Source organism: Asparagus officinalis, chromosome 6 (genome assembly GCF_001876935.1).
Source record: "Asparagus officinalis chromosome 6, Aspof.V1, whole genome shotgun sequence".
In the NCBI taxonomy this organism is placed as follows: Eukaryota; Viridiplantae; Streptophyta; class Magnoliopsida; order Asparagales; family Asparagaceae; genus Asparagus; species Asparagus officinalis.
In genome coordinates, this window is record NC_033799.1 from 28,080,555 (window position 1) to 28,099,040 (window position 18,486).

The following is an 18,486-nucleotide window of genomic DNA, read 5'->3' on the forward strand; positions in this document are numbered from 1 at the left end:
TATTGATAGGTAAAAAGTGTGCTGACTTTGTCAACCGGTCAACAATTACCCATATTGCATCATTCTTTCTCAAAGATTTTGGAAGGCCAGTGACAAAATCCATGGTGATCTTTTCCCATTTTCACATTGGTATGTCCATTATGGACTAATCCAGCTGGTCTTTGGTGCTCAGCCTTTACTTGTTGGCAAGTGAAACATTCTGCAACATAGGTGGCAATTTCCTTCTTCATATTATTCCACCAATATATTTCCTTCAGGTCTTTATACATTTTTGTTGATCCAGGATGCATAGTATACAGAGAGTGATGTGCCTCTTTTAGAATCTTTTTCTTTATCTCTGGTATGTTAGGCACACAAACTCTAGTTCCAAACCTCAATGATCCATCTTTATGTATCTTAAACTCTCCTCGAGTGCCTTCTTCCACATCTTTCTTTATCTTCAATAGTTGAGGATCATTCTGCTGGTTTGCTTTAATCTCATCAAGCAAAGAGGGTTGTATTATCATATTTGCTAATTTAACTCCAATTTGGTGGATTCTAATTTCAATTCCAGTACGGTCCAAGTCCTCCAATATTTTTCTTTGAGAAGTAATTAGGCAAGCTAAATTACATGAATTCTTACGGCTCAAGGCATCAGCAACAACATTTGCCTTGCCAGGGTGATAATGGATGGGCATATCATAATCTTTCAGAAGCTCCCACCATCTTCTTTGTAAATTCAACTCCTTTTGGGTAAATATATATTTCAAACTCTTGTGGTCAGTATATATATCACAATGTACTCCATATAAATAATGTCTCCAAATTTTGAGAGCAAACACTACTGCCGCTAACTCAAGATCATGAGTGGGATAGTTTTGTTCATAAGGCTTTAACTGCCTTGAAGCATATGCTATGTCTTTTCCATTTTGCATAAGTACACATCCCAGTCCTCTTCTAGAGGCATCACTATAGATAGCAAAGCCTGTGTCTCCACTGGGTAATGTAAGTATTGGAGCAGACACTAATCGACTTTTTAGCTCTTGAAAGCTTTTCTCACATTCATCTGACCAAATAAATTTAACTCCCTTCTGAGTAAGACGAGTTAGAGGTGAAGCAATACGAGAGAATCCTTCCACAAATTTTCTATAGTAGCCAGCCATACCAAGAAAGCTACGTATCTCCGTCACCGTAGTCGGTCTGTCCCATTTAACAATGGCTTTTACCTTTTCAGGGTCCACAGAAATCCCTTCCTTAGAGATTACATGCCCAAGAAATGCTACTTCCTCTAACCAGAATTCACATTTCTTAAGTTTCGCATATAGTTGTTCTCTCTTTAATGTGTGCAACACTTGTCTCAAGTGTTCTTCATGTTCTTCTTTACTTCATGAGTATATCAGAATATCGTCAATAAATATCACAACAAACTGATCCAAGAAATGTTTAAATATCCTGTTCATAAGATCCATAAATGCTGCAGGTGCATTTGTGAGCCCGAATGGTAAAACTAAAAATTCATAATGACCATAACGGGTTCGAAATGCAGTCTTTGGCACATCTTCCGGCTTAATCTTTAATTGATAGTAACCAGAACGGAGATCAATCTTTGAAAATACCTGAGCTCCTTGTAATTGATCAAATAGATCATCAATTCTTGGTAATGGATATTTGTTCCGAATGGTTACTTTGTTCAATTCACGGAAGTCAATACATAATCTCATACTTCCATCTTTCTTCTTCACAAATAACACTGGTGCACCCCAGGGTGACACACTCGGCCGAATGAAGCCTTTATCTAAAAGTTCTTGCAGTTGCACTTTTAGCTCTCTCAATTCAGCAGGTGCCATTCGATAAGGAGCCTTAGAGATGGGACTCGTACCAGGTACTAGGTCAATTGAAAATTCAATTTCTCTATCTGGGGGCATTCCGGGAAGTTCATCTGGAAATATTTCTGGAAATTCTCGGACAATTGGTATTTCTTCCAAGCTTGGTTTTCCATCATTAACCATCTCAACTGAAGCCAAATAACCCATACATCCATTTCTCAGCGCTCGATATGCTTTAAGGGCTGAGATAATTTTTAAGGGTTCTTGACACTTGCCGCCCTCAAAACAAAATTCGGGTTGGCCAGGAAATTTGAATACTACTTTCTTTTCTCGACATAAAATAGAAGCATGATTTAAGGATAACCAATCCATCCCCAATATGATATCGAAATCATGCATTTCTAGCATCATTAATTCTACGGGAAGTTCCTTGTCGAGAATATAAATTTTACCCCTACAACCTTGATTTGATACTAATATGCTACCTCCAGGTGTACTAACAAGCAATTCTTGTTGTATGGTATCAATTGGTAATTTGTTTCTCTTAACAAACTGTGCAGCAACAAAGGAATGCGATGCACCAGAATCAAATAGTACTCGAGCAGGAACTGATGCAAAAGTTAGCGTACCCGTCACCACATCCTGGTTTGTCTCTGCTTCCTTCTCAGTCAAGGAATAAACTCGGGCCTTGGCTTGAGGATACCGATTCCCACCACTGGACTGGCCAGTTTGGAAGGTATTCCGAGATGATTGCTGTAGGGGACAATTTGCTATTTTGTGATCCTTCTGACCACATCTCAAACAAGCTCCAGTATTTCTCCAACAATTTTTTTTCCATGTCCCAGTTTGTGACAAACATCACATCTTAAAGTTTTATGATTTGGAAATTGCTCCTCTCTGCGTCCAAAATTTTGCTTTTTGTTTCTCCAATTCTTATTTCTTCCACCGCGATTGTCCTGCCAAAACCGCTTCTTTGGGTAGGAGTTGCTCGTCTCATTCTTTGGCTTTGTATCAATTTCATTTTTCTCAATTAACAAGGCCTTCTTTAGCACTTCTCCATATGTAGGGAGTTCAAATGCACTGACCGTCTTCCGAATGTCCGGTCGAAGCCCTTCCTCGAAGCGACGAGCTCTATCTTCCTCATTACCCAACAAGTGAATGACAAATTTTGATAGATAAGTAAACTCTTCTTCATATTCAGCTACCGTCTTGTCACCTTGCTCAAATTTTCGAAACTCCTGTTCTTTTTGTTTGTGAACAGTTAAGGGAAAGTATTTTACATAAAAAAAATCTTTTTAAATTCTTCCCATGATATCTTGTATGCATTCTCACCCAATGTCCTGACCTGCATCTGCCACCACCCATAAGCACGATCCTTTAACATGTATACTGCATAATCAACCTTCTCCTCTTCAGGGCATTTCATGTATGTGAAGACCTTCTCCATTTCTGTGATCCAATGCTCAGCAATCATAGGATCAGTCGTTCCCTCAAAACTGGGTGGAGATAGTTTCTTGAATTCTCCCATGCCACTTCTTAATTTTGGGTGTTCCTCGCTTTGACCACTCATCCGATTGCGATCAATTTGATCTTGTTGTCTGGTGACTACAGATGTCACTGCTTGCAGCAGATCCATCAATGCATTGTTGTCTATTGAGTTTCCGGAAGTGGACACACGAGCAATTCTAGATCTTATCATATCACCTATCGTCTGATTTAGATCCCTATCTCCGTTAGGAGGGGTTTGCTCATTACCGAAAGCCATATCTTCCTATAATAAAATATTTATATGCATACATATATATACATATGTATACAGACATATATATCACATAATTGATCCATACGCTAACACTCATCTAGCGCATATACACTATGATAACGTGTCCTACAAGGTTTCTAACGTCGAAACATAAGCTCTGATACCACCTTACTGTCACGCCCCGAAACTGCAGCGGAATATCATAAAATAGGGGGTGCGCGACAGCAGCGACCCGTGCACGAGACAAGTCTTATGCACAAGTCAAGCCTGGCAAATCATATCACATAGTTTATTTTCAAAATATTCATAAACCTGCTGATGATAGAAGTCAGAGCAACTATATATATGATCGGTACTTACAGCCCACAAGCTCACCGTTATAAGCATTAAAACAAAACAATTTGTGCTGAAGGTAACATCAACATGAAGAGGCTCTCCATATAACGCCTCTCAGCCAAAAGTTCAAACCAAAAGTCGGCTAATATGAAGCTACGCCGGATCTAAAAAATTTTAAAAACAACGGGGTGAGCTAGCGCTCAGTGAGAACATTCCCCACTAGAGTTCCTAGATAACTAATAAAATAGTAATAAGAATAATTCTCAGAAATAACAAATTTCAAGTTTTGCATGAGAAATTTCAAAGATAGTAAAATACGATCCAAATATCGTAATATTGCCATTTTTAAGAAAAATACAACAATTATATTTCCTTTCTCATGTGCAACTGAATAAACTGTGAAATTTCTTGGAATCAAACCCCTTTTGAATCAAGGTAAGCATTAAGAAGGAAAGAACTACTAATTTGTACAAAATCAGAGAATTGTTGTTTTCTCAATTTCACAGTCAATTATCAGAATTTTGAATCAAGGTAAACATTAATAAAGAAAAGAAATTACTAAATTGGGTACAAAACCAGAGGACTATTATTTTCTCAATTTCGCAGTCAATTATCAAAATCTTAAATCTGATGAGTCGTGTTCTTCGAATTCACGTTCAAATCTCAAAATCATAAATCTATTACTGTCAGGCTATGTGGACTTTAGTGGTAGCTTCTACGGGCTCTAGAGGTGGCTCCCACCGCGTTCATACGGTGTAGCACTTAGCCCCGTGTAACTAGGGGTGAGCACGGTTTGGTTCGGGTCGGTTTTTACCAAAATTTGAACAACCGAACCGAACCACCTATAATTCAAAACCGAACCGAACCGTTGCAAATCGGTTCGGTGCGGTTCGGTTCGGTTTGTTCGGTTCTAACTTCATCAAGTATAACCAGGTTTTTTGAACTTCTCTCCCATGTTTTTTGAACTTCTGCAACCGTGAGAGGCTCTCACGAGGGCATTTGATGGGTGCAGGACTTGCAAGAACTTCTCTCCCATGTTTTTTTTGTACATATTCTGTTTGATGACTGTACATGCAGATGCAGTATCGATTTCAGAACTTCAAGAACAAGCTAAAGAAGTCAAAAAGGAGCCTCTTGGAACCAACTTGTTCCATCTATTTTCATGCATGCATCCAAAGGCAATGGACAGGTGCACGAGACATTTGAATAATGACCAATAATTTTCACACATACTTCCATGAATAAAACCGAAAAACAGATAACAACACATAAAAGAAAAGGTAGGAAAGTGGGAAAATTTAAAAAAAAGAACTAAGGAGAGGTAATTAAGTACAACCACTAATCCAAAAGGTCATTACAAAGTCCTGAAACACTTCAGAAGTTGGTCTATGTTAAAACTAGTCCTATTTTCAGCTAGTCTATTCTTTATACTCTCAAGCATCATCTCCACAAAATAAAATTACAAAATCAAACAAAACATTCGCCTCTGCAATGTATTCTTTTTGCTGATAGTGTAGTGGAAAACTGGAAATGATGATGGCTGCGCTTTTGTTGAAAGCAAGGGTGTTACCTCTGGAGTGATTGTTGTGTACGTGAATCAAAGGTACCTGACAAGAAATCAATCTTTTGAGACAAGTTTAATTGCATACCATGGAATGGATAAAATGTTTTAACCAATGCACCATCGTGAAAGCTAATTCCATTTGCATAACATTCGAGACAGTATAAATTGCAAAGTGCAAACAATGACATGAATAAACTGTTGTCCTCACAAAAAAATGAAACTACAAAAAGAGTTTTAACTGTTCACTAGCTGAGAGTGAAGGTTTATGAGATTCAACTTTATTCAATGTCAACTTGCTCTTACTCTAGTAAAATCGTGTTTGTACAAGTTTGGCCACTAATTAATAGGCTGAACTTGTATAAGACTGTGACAGGATAAGCACGGAGCATCAATCATTAATTCAACACCTCAAAATCAAAAGAAAATGTTGTTAGTAAGAATTTGATAATTTTCCTACGTAGTCTAGCTATTTCATAATTGATATATAGCAGCAGAAGTGGCTTAAAACTGATGGCAACTGGAGTGTAAAGAAAAATTACAAAAGATAAACAAATTATTACTTGTGTTCTTCCATGAAAGCTCTTACAAATCCGTGATTGTCGGTTCAATTGAAAGCTTGCCCAAATCTGAAAGATAAACAAATAAAAAGTTAATAAAAATCAAATCATTTAACATACAAAAACATAAATGGTAAATACCTATGTCTAACTTCTCAAGGGCATCCAAATCTTCTTCAAAGCAAATTTTGCTCGAACCTGGCGTAGCCAACAAGTTTCGAAGCCAATCGGAAGTGCATACTAGGCTTTGTACCATTCTCGGAGTCAATGAGCTCCTAAATGGATCAAGTACTCGGCCACCTGTACTAAAAGCAGATTCAGAAGCAACTGTGGAGATTGGAATAGCTAATACATCACGAACCATCCGAGAGAGAATTGGGAACCTTGCACTATTAACTTTCCAATAAGCTAAAATATCAAAGTTACTTTGATCGGCTTCAACATCCTCGCTTAGAAATTTTTCCAACTCTGATTTTGCTTCGACACTTCCTTTTGCGGCTTTCAACCTTTTAAACTGACTTCTTACATCGGTTATTTGATTAACATCACCACTGTCAATATTATTAGATGAAACACCAATTGATTGCTCACTTGCATTTATTTCAGTTCCATATTTAATCTTGTAGTCATTGTATAATGCAAATGCGGCATCTTTGATGAATTTTAACTTATCAACACTTTCTTTCTCACCATATGTAAGCTCAAGAATAAAAGTCACAAAATCTTCTTTATTTCGTGGATCTACAAGCGCCGCAATGTAAATCAACATGTTCGTCTTCTCCCAACTTCCCCAATACTTCTCATATTTATATGTCATTTTATTAGCAATTCTAGCATATGATGCATCATCAGACAATCTCCATTTTTGCAAATCACAAGCAACATTACCAATTTCTTGAAGAAAAAAATTACTTGTCACATATGAGGAACCTGAAACAAGTAATGTTAGCTTGTAAAATTTTTCAAGCAAAATGCATAACCTTCTCACATTAACCCAATCATCCTCCAATGGCATTCCATGAGCTCCATTTCCATTACTTAGTTCAAATCTAAAGAAGGGATCCTCCTCACCATATCTTTCAAAAGCTTTTTCATATTTTTGAGCAATGTTCAACATCAAATAAGTGGAATTCCATCTAGTGCATACATCCAAACATAAAGATGAACCAAATTCAATTTTTTCTAGTTCAATGCAAGTTTTGAATTTAGCTAATCTAGATGGAGATTGCCTCACATATCTCACCGCGGAACGAACACGAGCAACGGAATCCCCCAAACCTTTGAGCCCATCACTAACAATAAGATTAACAATATGAGCAATGCATCTCATATGAAGATATTTCCCACCCAATATTGTGCCTCCCCAATTGTTGAACCTCTTTTTTAAGTATGCAATCATGGTATCATTTGAACTAGCATTATCAACCGTGATGGTGAAAACATTCTCAATTTCCCAATCTAGTAAACACTTCTCGACCACCTTCCCAAGATCATCTCCTTTATGACTTGAAATAGGACAAAAGTTTATTATTCTTTTGTTCAATTTCCAATCATTATCAATCCAGTGTGCCGTTAAACACATATAATTAATATTTTGAATGGAAGTCCAAGTATCGGTTGTTAGACACACCCTCTGACATGTAGCTTTCAATAAATTCTTCAAAAAAAAATTTCTTCAAGGTAAATTTCATAGCAATCTCTTTGGATTGTCCAACGAGAAGGAATATGAAATCTAGGGCAAGCGGTTGACATAAAATTTTTAAACCCTAAACCCTCTACTAACTTGAATGGAAGCTCGTCCAAAATGATAAAATAATTAAGGGCTTTTCTTATGGCTCCTTCATCATAACTCCAACTACCAAGGGTTCCCATTTTTGTACTAGATCCACTTTGTGAATCACGATTTGCCTGTAAATTTAATAACTTCTGTCAAGTGTCTATATTATGTGGATGCTTTTTGCAAGACTCCATGTGATTGCGAAGAGCTGTAGTACCATTTTTTTTACAATGTGCAAAATATACTTTTTCACAATACTTGCATTTTGCTTTTGGGTCACCATTTTTATCTTTAAACTTAGTAAAATGATCCCATACCTCCGATCTTTCTTTTATTGCTTTCCTTTTAGTCAAAGTCTGAGAGACTTGTGTAGATTGATTAGAATCAACTTGACTTGCATTTACATTAGGATTCTCCTCTTGAGAAGCCTGCATATTATTTCAACAATTCAACTAAATTAGGGTTTTTATCAAAATTATGTACCACTACTAATAATATACAATCTTGTTCCTAAAATTGAAATTGCATCAATCTTGTTCCTAATATATTGAAATTGCATCAATCTTCCTAAAATTGAAATTGCATCAAAATTATGTACTACTACTAATACTATACAGTTATCACTTAAAACTGAAGTCACTGATGAGTGATGACTGAAGTGAACAACAAAAACATTCAACACTGAAAGAGGGTAATTTCAATGTATACCTCTGCCTCGGCCGTGGGTGTGACGGGTGTCCCCAAAGCCGGAGATAGATCCGGAGGAGATGTTTCGGCCTCGGGTGTCCCCATGAAGACTGCGGAGTGCCGAGCGGCGGATATGAGGAACTGAGGAGAGTCAGAGTTGACGAACTAAGGAGTTGACGAATTGCTGAGCGGCGGAGTTGACGAACTGAGTGAGAGCGGCGAATTGCTGAGCGGCGGAGTTGACGAACTGAGGAGTCGGCGTCGAAGTGGCGAGGAGTCGGAGTTGACGAACTGAGGAGTTAACGAATTGCTGAGCGGCGGAGTTGACGAACTGAGTGAGAGCGGCGAATTGCTGAGCGGCGGAGTTGACGAACTGAGTGAGAGCGGCGAATTGCTGAGCGGCGGAGTTGACGAACTGAGGAGTCGGCGTCGAAGTGGCGAGGAGTCGGAGTTGACGAACTGAGGAGTTAACGAATTGCTGAGCGGCGGAGTTGACGAGTGGGAGATCTAGGGTTTAGCCGTTTAGGTGATGAAAAAGAAATCACGGGTCGGGTCTCTCCTCTCTCCGACTCTGGGATCAGATGGGTATATGATCGGTCGGTTCGGTCATTTCGGGTTGAAAAGATTTCAACCCGACCCGAACTGCCACACAAGTAAAACCGAACCAAACTCTTGATTTCGGTTCGGTTCGGTCGGTTTTTTCGGTTTGGACCGAACCGTGCTCACCCCTACGTGTAACACTTAGCTCCACATTTCCAGCTAGTAATTCATGAAACACAATAATCACCTCATATGTCACACTAAGGCTACGAATTTTAGCCCAGTAGCAAGGGAATGCGTAAACCGCATCAGATAACAGATAATTCCCGGGAATAGAATGCACCTAACACTGCCATAGGCTACTGGCCAAATACAGAGGGGCCAGAACAGATTTCAGAAGGGCCAAATACAGAAGGGCCAAGGCCAATACAGAAGGGCCAAATAAAGGTGCATTCACCATATGGCAGGCAGAACCAATCCATAGTGGACTATTTGAGGGTTTGAAAACATCGAGATTACATGTCAAATGAGTAATACTTTGCATATCAGAATTTACAGATATTTTCAAACGAAGTTCCTCATTTCAGTTAAAACAATTTACAGATATTTTTTTTCATCAGATACAAAGTCACGAAAAATCTTTGAATCCATTAAACTGTTGAAACACGGTCCAAATACTTCATCAAAAACTTCTAGATAAAACAAAGTCCACAATTCTTTAAAAATTGCACGAGAGCCAAATTTATTTTTCATATTTTATACACAGATCAAATTAGCTTTTCATATATTGTATTAGGCTAACATAGTATTATAGGATAGACCACAACAGAAATAGGTCAACCTTTATATATATGAAAAGACATATTATTTATTTATTCTTTTTTTTATCACAAGATAAATCAAATACAAAACTCATGCAATTTCATATTATAAAATACTAGTGAGAAATGAACTCACCTCTAGTAGTCACGACTTTCTCAAACTATTATTCTCCCGGATATCAACCAGAACCTATAATATAAGATATATGACTAATTATTAATTCAAAACAAACATATATTATAGGTAAATCAATTCATAATCTAGAGCCTAATAATTTCAAATATAATCAATAATAATTAAATTATGCAGTGCATATGAGTTTGTTGCTATCTCTGGTAATTCATCAAAATTTTATAATTCTCATACACTATCTTTTGGACTTTTTAGTAATTTATAACAATATAAGGGTTATAGGGAATTTATCAAGTCTGAAATTTTATTGTTTATTCATCAGATTAGACTTGTTTACAACTGAACAAAAAGGCAGGTGCTTAATAAATATTTTCCAGCCCTTTTTCAACCAAACTTATTACTATAAGGTTTGTTTCAAAAAGAATTTTATGGTTCAGGGGCTAAATGTAAATTTTCCTTTCTTTTATCAAAACTCCAGATTCCCGACTTCTTCATCTTCCTCCTCTTTTTTTTTATTCTGTTTCCCCTTTTCTCCTTTTTTTCGGTTTTTCTTCTCCTCTCCTCTCCTCTCTCTCTCTCTCCTCTCTCTCTCCTCCCTCTCTCCCCTCTCTCCTTTCCATGTCTCGCCAAAACACCACGACCGCGGCAAGGGATTGCCGGCGACTAGGGATGGCCGGTGGTCAGACCTCACCGAACTAGGGTTAGTTATTTTCTTTTCTTTTCTTTTTTTTTCTTCCAATTTCCCTATGTTTTCTCTGAATTCTCTGCTTTTATTCTTCCGTTAAGAGGTGCCGGCCAAACTAGCAAATATCATTTAGCCACATTGTTTTACATTCATAACAAGTTAACTTTCTCATTCATTCAAATTTGATTCAATTTACTAAGAGTTACTATGAAATTGAAAGGAGATTTACCTCAATTGATTGGGATGTTGATTCGTTGCCTTGATTTCCTTTCTCCCTTCACAAGCCTTCTAATAAATTTCAGGAGTTCTGTTAGGGAGGAGAGGTGTGGTCTGTTTGTTTGTTTTTTTTCTTTCTTCTTCTCTTTTTTTTTTTCCAATTTCCCTATGTTTTCTCTGAATTCTCTGCTTTTATTCTTCCGTTAAGAGGTGCCGGCCAAACTAGCAAATATCATTTAGCCACACAAACATTAACGTGTCAATTAATCAGGGGTTAGGGTGAAATCCCGAAAATACCCTTAATTAGTTAATTAATCTGTAATTAAAGAAAAATTTCTCCATTAAACAAGTTTTTAAGGCACTAATTGTTTGGGTTACTACATTGAAGGTTTTTCTTCTCGAGCTTGGAGTAAGCTTTGAGAAATACTTTATTCACTGCGACAATCAGAGTGCCATTCACTTGTCAGAGAATGACGCATTCCATGCTCTGGCCAAGCATGTTAACGTGAAGCACCATGCCATACGGAGATGGCAAAGCAGGAACGAGTTCAAGCTTGTGAAGATTGATACGAGGTACAATCCATCCGATATGCTGACCACATCCGTTCCGCTCGAGAAGGTGAGGCTGTGTACAGCCTCATATGGCCTCCGTTGAGAATGTTGAAGGCCGTGCAAGACGCCAAAGATACATGATACCCGGATGATACAACCAAGTGTAGTGTGAAGATATGATTGATACTCAATCTAATCTTCAAGTTGGAGATTGTCAAGCCGCCCCTGCCCCTTTTCTTGACATTCGAGAAAAGGTGGTCACACTCCTTTTGACGTTTGAGAAATCGGTGGCCGGTTTCTTTGAAAATAAAAAAAGGATGTGGGTCCCACAAATATATTATTATTAGTGGTGGGTCTCACTAATAATATTTTATTTGTGTATAGTGTTTCCTAAATACTATAAATAGGACCCTAAAGTCTTAAGAAAATTTCATCCCAAAAATAACTCCTCTTATAGAAGAGTAAGAGAGAAAACACAGAGAGAGTCTGTGAGAGTTCTTGGAGTGTATCTGATCAAGAGAGGGTGTTCTCTTTGATCTATTCTTTTGGGATATAAAAGAATTTGGCATCGTCGTTGCACCGTGGAGTAGCTCCGAAGGAGTGAATCACGTATATCTGTGAGTACTGTGTTTAATATTGTGCATTTATTCTGTGTATTATGTTTCCGTTCAAGACGTTATTGTTGGTATGTATCCTAACAATTTGAACCCCATATACTCAAAGAACTCAAGCACATGTTCGCGGGGACCTTGATATACAATAAGGCCATCAGAGAGAAGGATAATGTCGTCAAAGAGGTCATATGTCTCCGGTGCAGGCTGGAGGAGGGAGATAACTGCTGTTCCTCCGAGTATGTGAATGGATTGCCTGAGTGAATTGACAATCTGAAATGTTGTTGAGCTGTCAAGGCCGGTGGATATTTCATCCATGAATACTGCTCTTGCCGGTCCAACAAGCATCTCACCTAGAATTGTGTGAAGAGACGACATTAGCATACATGCATGAAAGTTAGGAAGCAAGGAAGCACAGGCAGAACATTATCTTAAAGTCATTTTACTATATCAAATCCTTGAAGTTACAACGAAAATTGAGGGTTGAAATTTTATATTCTAAGCAATCATGCGGCTTTAGCACTATTTTCATGGCCAGAAAACTTGATTATTTTATGCATTAGTATTTTTCTTCCTGAAAAATCTGCTTTAAGTGCAGACACAATAGGATTGGAATCTTGGTTCCTTAAGTGTCAAAGGATCCTGCTATTACACCAAAACTTCAAAAAGTTATGGTGAAGGTTGATGAGGGTTATAATTTTGTACTGTAGCATCCCGCTGTTCCTATGGGTTGAAAAGTGGACTCACACGGCGGTATCAAAACTTTTACAATCCATATTAAATTCATTGGTGGTAAAGATTGAACCTGATCACTTTGGTACAATGCCAAAGGTCCCTACAAATACACCATGAAATTTGGGATTTTGGTAGGGAAGGGACGTTTGACAAAGTGCATCAAAATTCTGATGATACGATGAAGAGGTTAAGATTTATAATTTTGACATATGATACTACCTGTTGTAACACGCTTCTTTTGCCCTCCGGAGATGCCTCTTAATGAGGACAAGAAATGACAATATTTGATTAGTTGATATATTTTTAAATTTTGAAATTTAAAATTTAAAATTTGAAATTTAAAATTTAAAATTTGAAATTTAAAATTTAAAATTTGAAATTTAAAATTTAAAATTTGAAATTTAGTTTATTTTAGTTGAGTGATTTGAGGGATTGTTGTCTGTTTCTATTTTTATTACACATTTTGTGCATGTAGTTTTTTTTATAAATAAGGTTGTATGAGATTATTGAAAATCAATGAATTATTGAAAAATGAAATGAAAAATTGCATTGGCTTAATTTGGTGTGAAACCGATGGGTGTGAAACCCTAGGCTAGTGCTTGTCGTTTCTTTCCTCAGCCGCCACACAAACACCGTTTCTCTTCTCTGTTCATCGTCTTCAACCTCTCTTCTTACTCCAAATCACCACCACCAGCCACTTCCCCTCCTCCTTCCCTGGCTTCTCCACCCGCAGACAGCCCCGTCACCAGACCCCAACTTCAACAACCACAGCCTCTCCCCCGCCCTCTTCTCCTTCGAGCAACGCCGCCGACGTCCTATTCTCCTCCACCTCCGAATGACTACGTCGCCCGCGTCGTCCCGCCACCTCGTCGACATCAGATTCCCTTTCGTCGACGACCATCACTGTCCTTCTTCGTTCTCGGACATTGTTCGCGCCTCTCGTCATCGCTCGCGTCGTCGTCGGATCTCGCGCTCTTTCGTCGTTCTTCCTCATCGTCGAACAGACCAGCCGATCGTTTCGCCTTTCACCGCCAGATTTTAGAACAAAGAACTCATAGAGAAAGGAGACCATCCCGAAGTCGCTCCTTCCTTTTTTTTTCTTCAGATCCAAGCAAAGCATAGCAGGTTAACAGGACAAACTATTTTTTCACGTGAGTGGACTTGTGGATTTTATGGGCTTTGGGCTTTACTGTAGAAGCTAATGGGCCTTGGATTTCTTTCAACAGTTTTAAATAGTGATCCACTGAGGTTTCGTTTCTCTCAACTTAGTGTTTTTCTGTTGATTTCAATTTATTAGTTAATTGCATGAGTATTACATCTCTAAATTCTTATCATATATTCATTGCTTAAACTAAATCTGTGAGTTGAGAGTAATTGAACATGTGACTGCTGAAATTTGATATTGATTGTAGAACTTGCGCAACGATAATGAATATTGTGATTAAATTATTCGAGATTGGAATTGTTCATGACTATCGTTGCAAATCTGATTAAAATCCATCTGTAGCGTTAATTGTTTTAATTTCCTACCGAAGATCATGAATTTTAGCGAAACGGTGCGTTGTTTAAATTAAATCGCTGATTCTGATAGACCCCTTCCCCCGTTTCGCATCAACTCTTCTCATCTGATCTCCCACCATAGAATCTGTCATTACCAAACTAACTAAATAAATCAATCAATCAATTAACAAAAGCAAAGGTATCCTTAGGTTCTAACTTTTTAAAAGGTAATCTCAATCTAATAAGCGCAAAATTTGAATTTGCTCTCATTTGAATGAATTGAAGCACATACCTTTAGTATGTAATCAGTGACTACATCGATTTGCTGTCCTGGCACTGAAGCTGCCTGATTTATTCAAAACCGAAGGAAATATATCAGTATCTTATGTTTGCAAGAGAAATTATTTACATTTGACAGTGATATTTAAATGTCTAAGGCTCACCTTCATGAAGACATCGATGTCAGGATCTGGTCTGATATTTGCTGCTTTCTCTCTTCTTAATAGCTCAGTAAGCAAGTCTGTATTTTTCCCCATAAGATATGTTTATTTCTATTCAAATCATATGAAATTTTCTTAAAGTAACATATACCGAAATGAGACGTGTTATGCTTACCATATCGTGTACCAACTCCCTGGCATCGAGCAGAGAAGGCTAAAGTTTCACGTACTGTGAGCTCTCCTATATGAAGATCATGCTGACCGATATAAGCGGCTGTTCTCTGGAGTACAAACTCATCACTTCCATGACCATTGTACGTTACTTTTCCTGAAACCTGTAGATCTAGGTATGATTAATTCAATATCACCTTGAGATCGATGAACGGAATAAAAAAGTTTTATTTATGAATATCTAACCTTTAAATCTGACCCCAATTTCCCTGCCAAGGTCAATAAAAAGGTAGTTTTTCCTGAACCCGGAGGACCTAAAAGCAAGGTCATCCTAAAAATTGTGCAAATAGAACCAATTATTCACGTTGCGAATAAAAATTAACAGTGACTAAATATTATCTTTCACCAAGAAATTACCTTTGAGGCTTGACAATCCCACTAATATTACTAAGCACCAATAACGGTTTCTTCCTACTCGGCAAAATATGAAGGTAGTTTCCAAAAGCCTGATCAAGAAAATAAAATCGTATCAGTATAGAGTTGTAAGCACAATTGAAAAATTTTCAAAATGTCAAGTACCAACTTACCTCCAATACATTGATCACAGAATTAAGAACCGTGGGCAATCCCCTATTGCCAACATGAATCTCTGCTTCAACATTCAAGTTCTCATACCTCACCTCGATCATAGGAATATCGATTCCAACTCTGCGTATAAACAATAATAACACAACTAAAATTACACAAGAATGCAAACGTCAGCAAATTAAAAAAAATCACAGTTTTGATGATTACCGATCAATTCGTTCCCTTAACTTCTGCAAGAACTTCTCATTGTCCTCCTCTGCAACTCTAACCAATCTCTCCATCATCTTCTTCCTCTCTTCAAACCCGAGGTTCTTGATCTCAACTTCTTTCATCCCTCCCTCTACATCGGTGACCATTAATCCTTTCTTCAGTCGATCACACGTTGGTAACCTCTCTAAAGAAGCCCACTTTAATGCCTCTTCATCATCTTCATCTTTTGAAGATCTTGAGAATATTTCATCCTTTTTATTCCACAATGATGAATTGTTTGCTCGATAGATATCGCCCGTCTCCATTGAAATCTCTCAAAAAGCTTGTTCAATGGCTTCTCGTTCTTGGGAGAAAACTGAACCCACATGTGTTTACGCGACTAGAGAAGCAAACAGATTTATAAAGAGTTCAGAGTTTCAAATGGAAACAGAGCTGTTATTATACTGGAATACCTGGCACATGACAACTCATACCTTAAGGGGTTGGGATTCAGTGGGCAATACTGAACACGCGGAGTTCTTGAAAATTTGGGCTAGAAAGCTGTCCATGTCACCATTGTACGTTACTTTTCCTGAAACCTGTAGAACTAGATATTATTAGTTTAATATCACCATGAGATCGATGTACAAACGGATTTAAAAAGTTTTATATATGAATGTCTAACCTTTAAATTTGACCCCAATTTCCCTGCCAATGTCAATAATAAGGTAGTGTTTCCTGAACCCGGAGGACCTAAAAGCAAGGTCATCCTAAAAATTGCGCAAATAGAACCAATTATTCACATTGCGAATAAAAATTTACAGTGACTAAATATTATCTTTTACCAAGAAATTACCTTTGAGGCTTGACAATCCCACTAATATTACTAAGCACCAATAACGGTTTCTTCCTACTCGGCAAAATATGAAGGTAGTTTCCAAAAGCCTGATCAAGAAAATAAAATCGTATCAGTATAGAGTGCAAGCACAATTGCAAAATTTTCAAGATGTCAAGTACCAACTTTTCGTCCAATACATTGATCACAGAAATTTTTTCAAAATGTCAAGTACCAACTTACCTCCAATACATTGATCACAGAATTAAGAGACGTGGGCAATCCCCTATTGCCAACATGAATCTCTGCTTCAACATTCAAGTTCTCATACCTCACCTCGATCATAGGAATATCGATTCCAACTCTGTGTATAAACAATAATAACACAACTCAATTTACACAAGCATGCAAACGTCAACAAAGGAAAAAAAATCACAATTTTGATGATTACCAATCATTTCGTTCCCTTAACTTCTGCCAGAACTTCTCATTGTCCTCCTCTGCAACTCTAACCAATCTCTCCATCATCTTCTTCCTCTCTTCAAATCCGAGGTTCTTGATCTCAACCTCTCTAAAGAAGCCCACTTTAATGCCACTTCATCATCTGCATCTTTTGAAGATCTTGAGAATATTTCATCCTTTTTATTCCACAATGATGAATTGTTTGCTCGATAGATATCACACATCTCCATTGAAGTCTCTCAAAAAGCTTGTTCAATGGTGTAGGCGTCTAAAAATACCTATAGGTATCCACACACAGCTTGAGACAAAGAGAAGACGACGAACGTTATTATCCAAGTCGAAGAGGATTATCCGAGTCAAAGAGGATCATATGATGCCAACAAGCACATGAAGCGAATCGGCGAACCATTGATGACGTGGCGACGAACCATCGGAATGGCCAACGTTAAGTGGCGCGCATGCTCACCGGCCACCGCCAAGTGGCCCACATGCTCATCGGCCACCGGAACGGAGAACCAAGTGACCCTGCGCTCACCGGCCACCTCTATGTGACCCGTGCACTCATCAGCCAGCTCCAAGTGGCCTGTATGCTCATCGGCCACCGGAACGGCGAACCAAGTAGCCTGCACACTCGTCGGTCATCGTCAAGCAACTTGCGCGTTCACGAAATGCATAAAACAAATCAGTAAAGTGTACAAGTCAACAAAACGACGGAATACACGTAGAAGGACGAAACAAGTCCAGACCGAACATACCGAGAAAGCCCCTGGCGGCCGAGTCGCGTCAAAACGACTTGGCCAGGCCAGTGGCTCCGCCCTGGGCCGAGCCACCAAATGGTGGTTCACGCTTAAACCAAACCGGTTCGGTTCGTTTTGCACCCGGTTCGGCCAGTTTTGAGCTAAAAACACATTTTGACGGTTTTCGATAAGTTTTAGTTTGCCAAGTAAACCTTGTGAAGATGTTGGGCAATTCGAGCTAAGAGTGTGTAAAAAGAACAAATATATTGAGTACACATTCCATTGTCAACAACCATACTCGTTAAACCTTTAAACTTTCTTTCTTTCCTTGATTGATGATCAATCCAACTTTTTTCAGTAACCTTAGCTAACTCAAACTCTAAAAAATAGCAGCATACATGTTTTGTGTACACGTGCATGCACCCGCCCATATATAATCATTCTGGGATTCCAACTTGTTTTGTTAATCAGGATACCAAGAATACTTTTTATTGGGAAATTGATTTCCTATATAAATTTCCATTCTTTTGTTTGGCCGAGGGAAAAAAGGAAATGAAAAATAGCAACATACATGTTGTGCATGTACCCGCCCATATATAATCATTTCCCAGGGTTAAATTTTTAGGAAAAGAACCAGACACAATGAAGGGGGGAAAGGCTAGAACTGTGAATTTATTACTGAACTCATTTTTGCAGTCATCAAACAGTCTCTGTAGGTGAAAATAACAATTTTGAAATTTCTAAATATACCAAAGAGAAGTTCAATCTATAAACTTCTGGCAG

At 38.1% G+C, this 18,486-nt stretch overlaps 2 protein-coding genes across 2 annotated transcripts in view; both read right to left on the reverse strand.

The window, feature by feature from the left end:
• Positions 1 to 16,014, reverse strand: part of LOC109845969 (ABC transporter G family member 36-like) — a 25,431-nt gene extending 9,417 nt beyond the window's left edge. Inside the window, 10 exon segments of the mRNA XM_020415195.1 lie at positions 12,141 to 12,399; positions 13,001 to 13,042; positions 14,403 to 14,444; positions 14,570 to 14,627; positions 14,725 to 14,801; positions 14,897 to 15,056; positions 15,139 to 15,223; positions 15,310 to 15,398; positions 15,480 to 15,600; positions 15,688 to 16,014. Of these exon segments, the coding sequence (XP_020270784.1) occupies positions 12,141 to 12,399; positions 13,001 to 13,042; positions 14,403 to 14,444; positions 14,570 to 14,627; positions 14,725 to 14,801; positions 14,897 to 15,056; positions 15,139 to 15,223; positions 15,310 to 15,398; positions 15,480 to 15,600; positions 15,688 to 15,995 (1,241 nt within the window). The 5' untranslated portion in view covers positions 15,996 to 16,014.
• Positions 16,158 to 17,196, reverse strand: LOC109845970 (ABC transporter G family member 36-like). Its single transcript, XM_020415197.1, has 5 exons — positions 17,072 to 17,196; positions 16,748 to 16,868; positions 16,526 to 16,614; positions 16,355 to 16,439; positions 16,158 to 16,268 (listed from the first exon to the last, which is right to left on the reverse strand). Exons 1-5 carry the CDS (start codon positions 17,194 to 17,196, stop codon positions 16,158 to 16,160), a joined length of 531 nt encoding a protein of 176 aa, XP_020270786.1.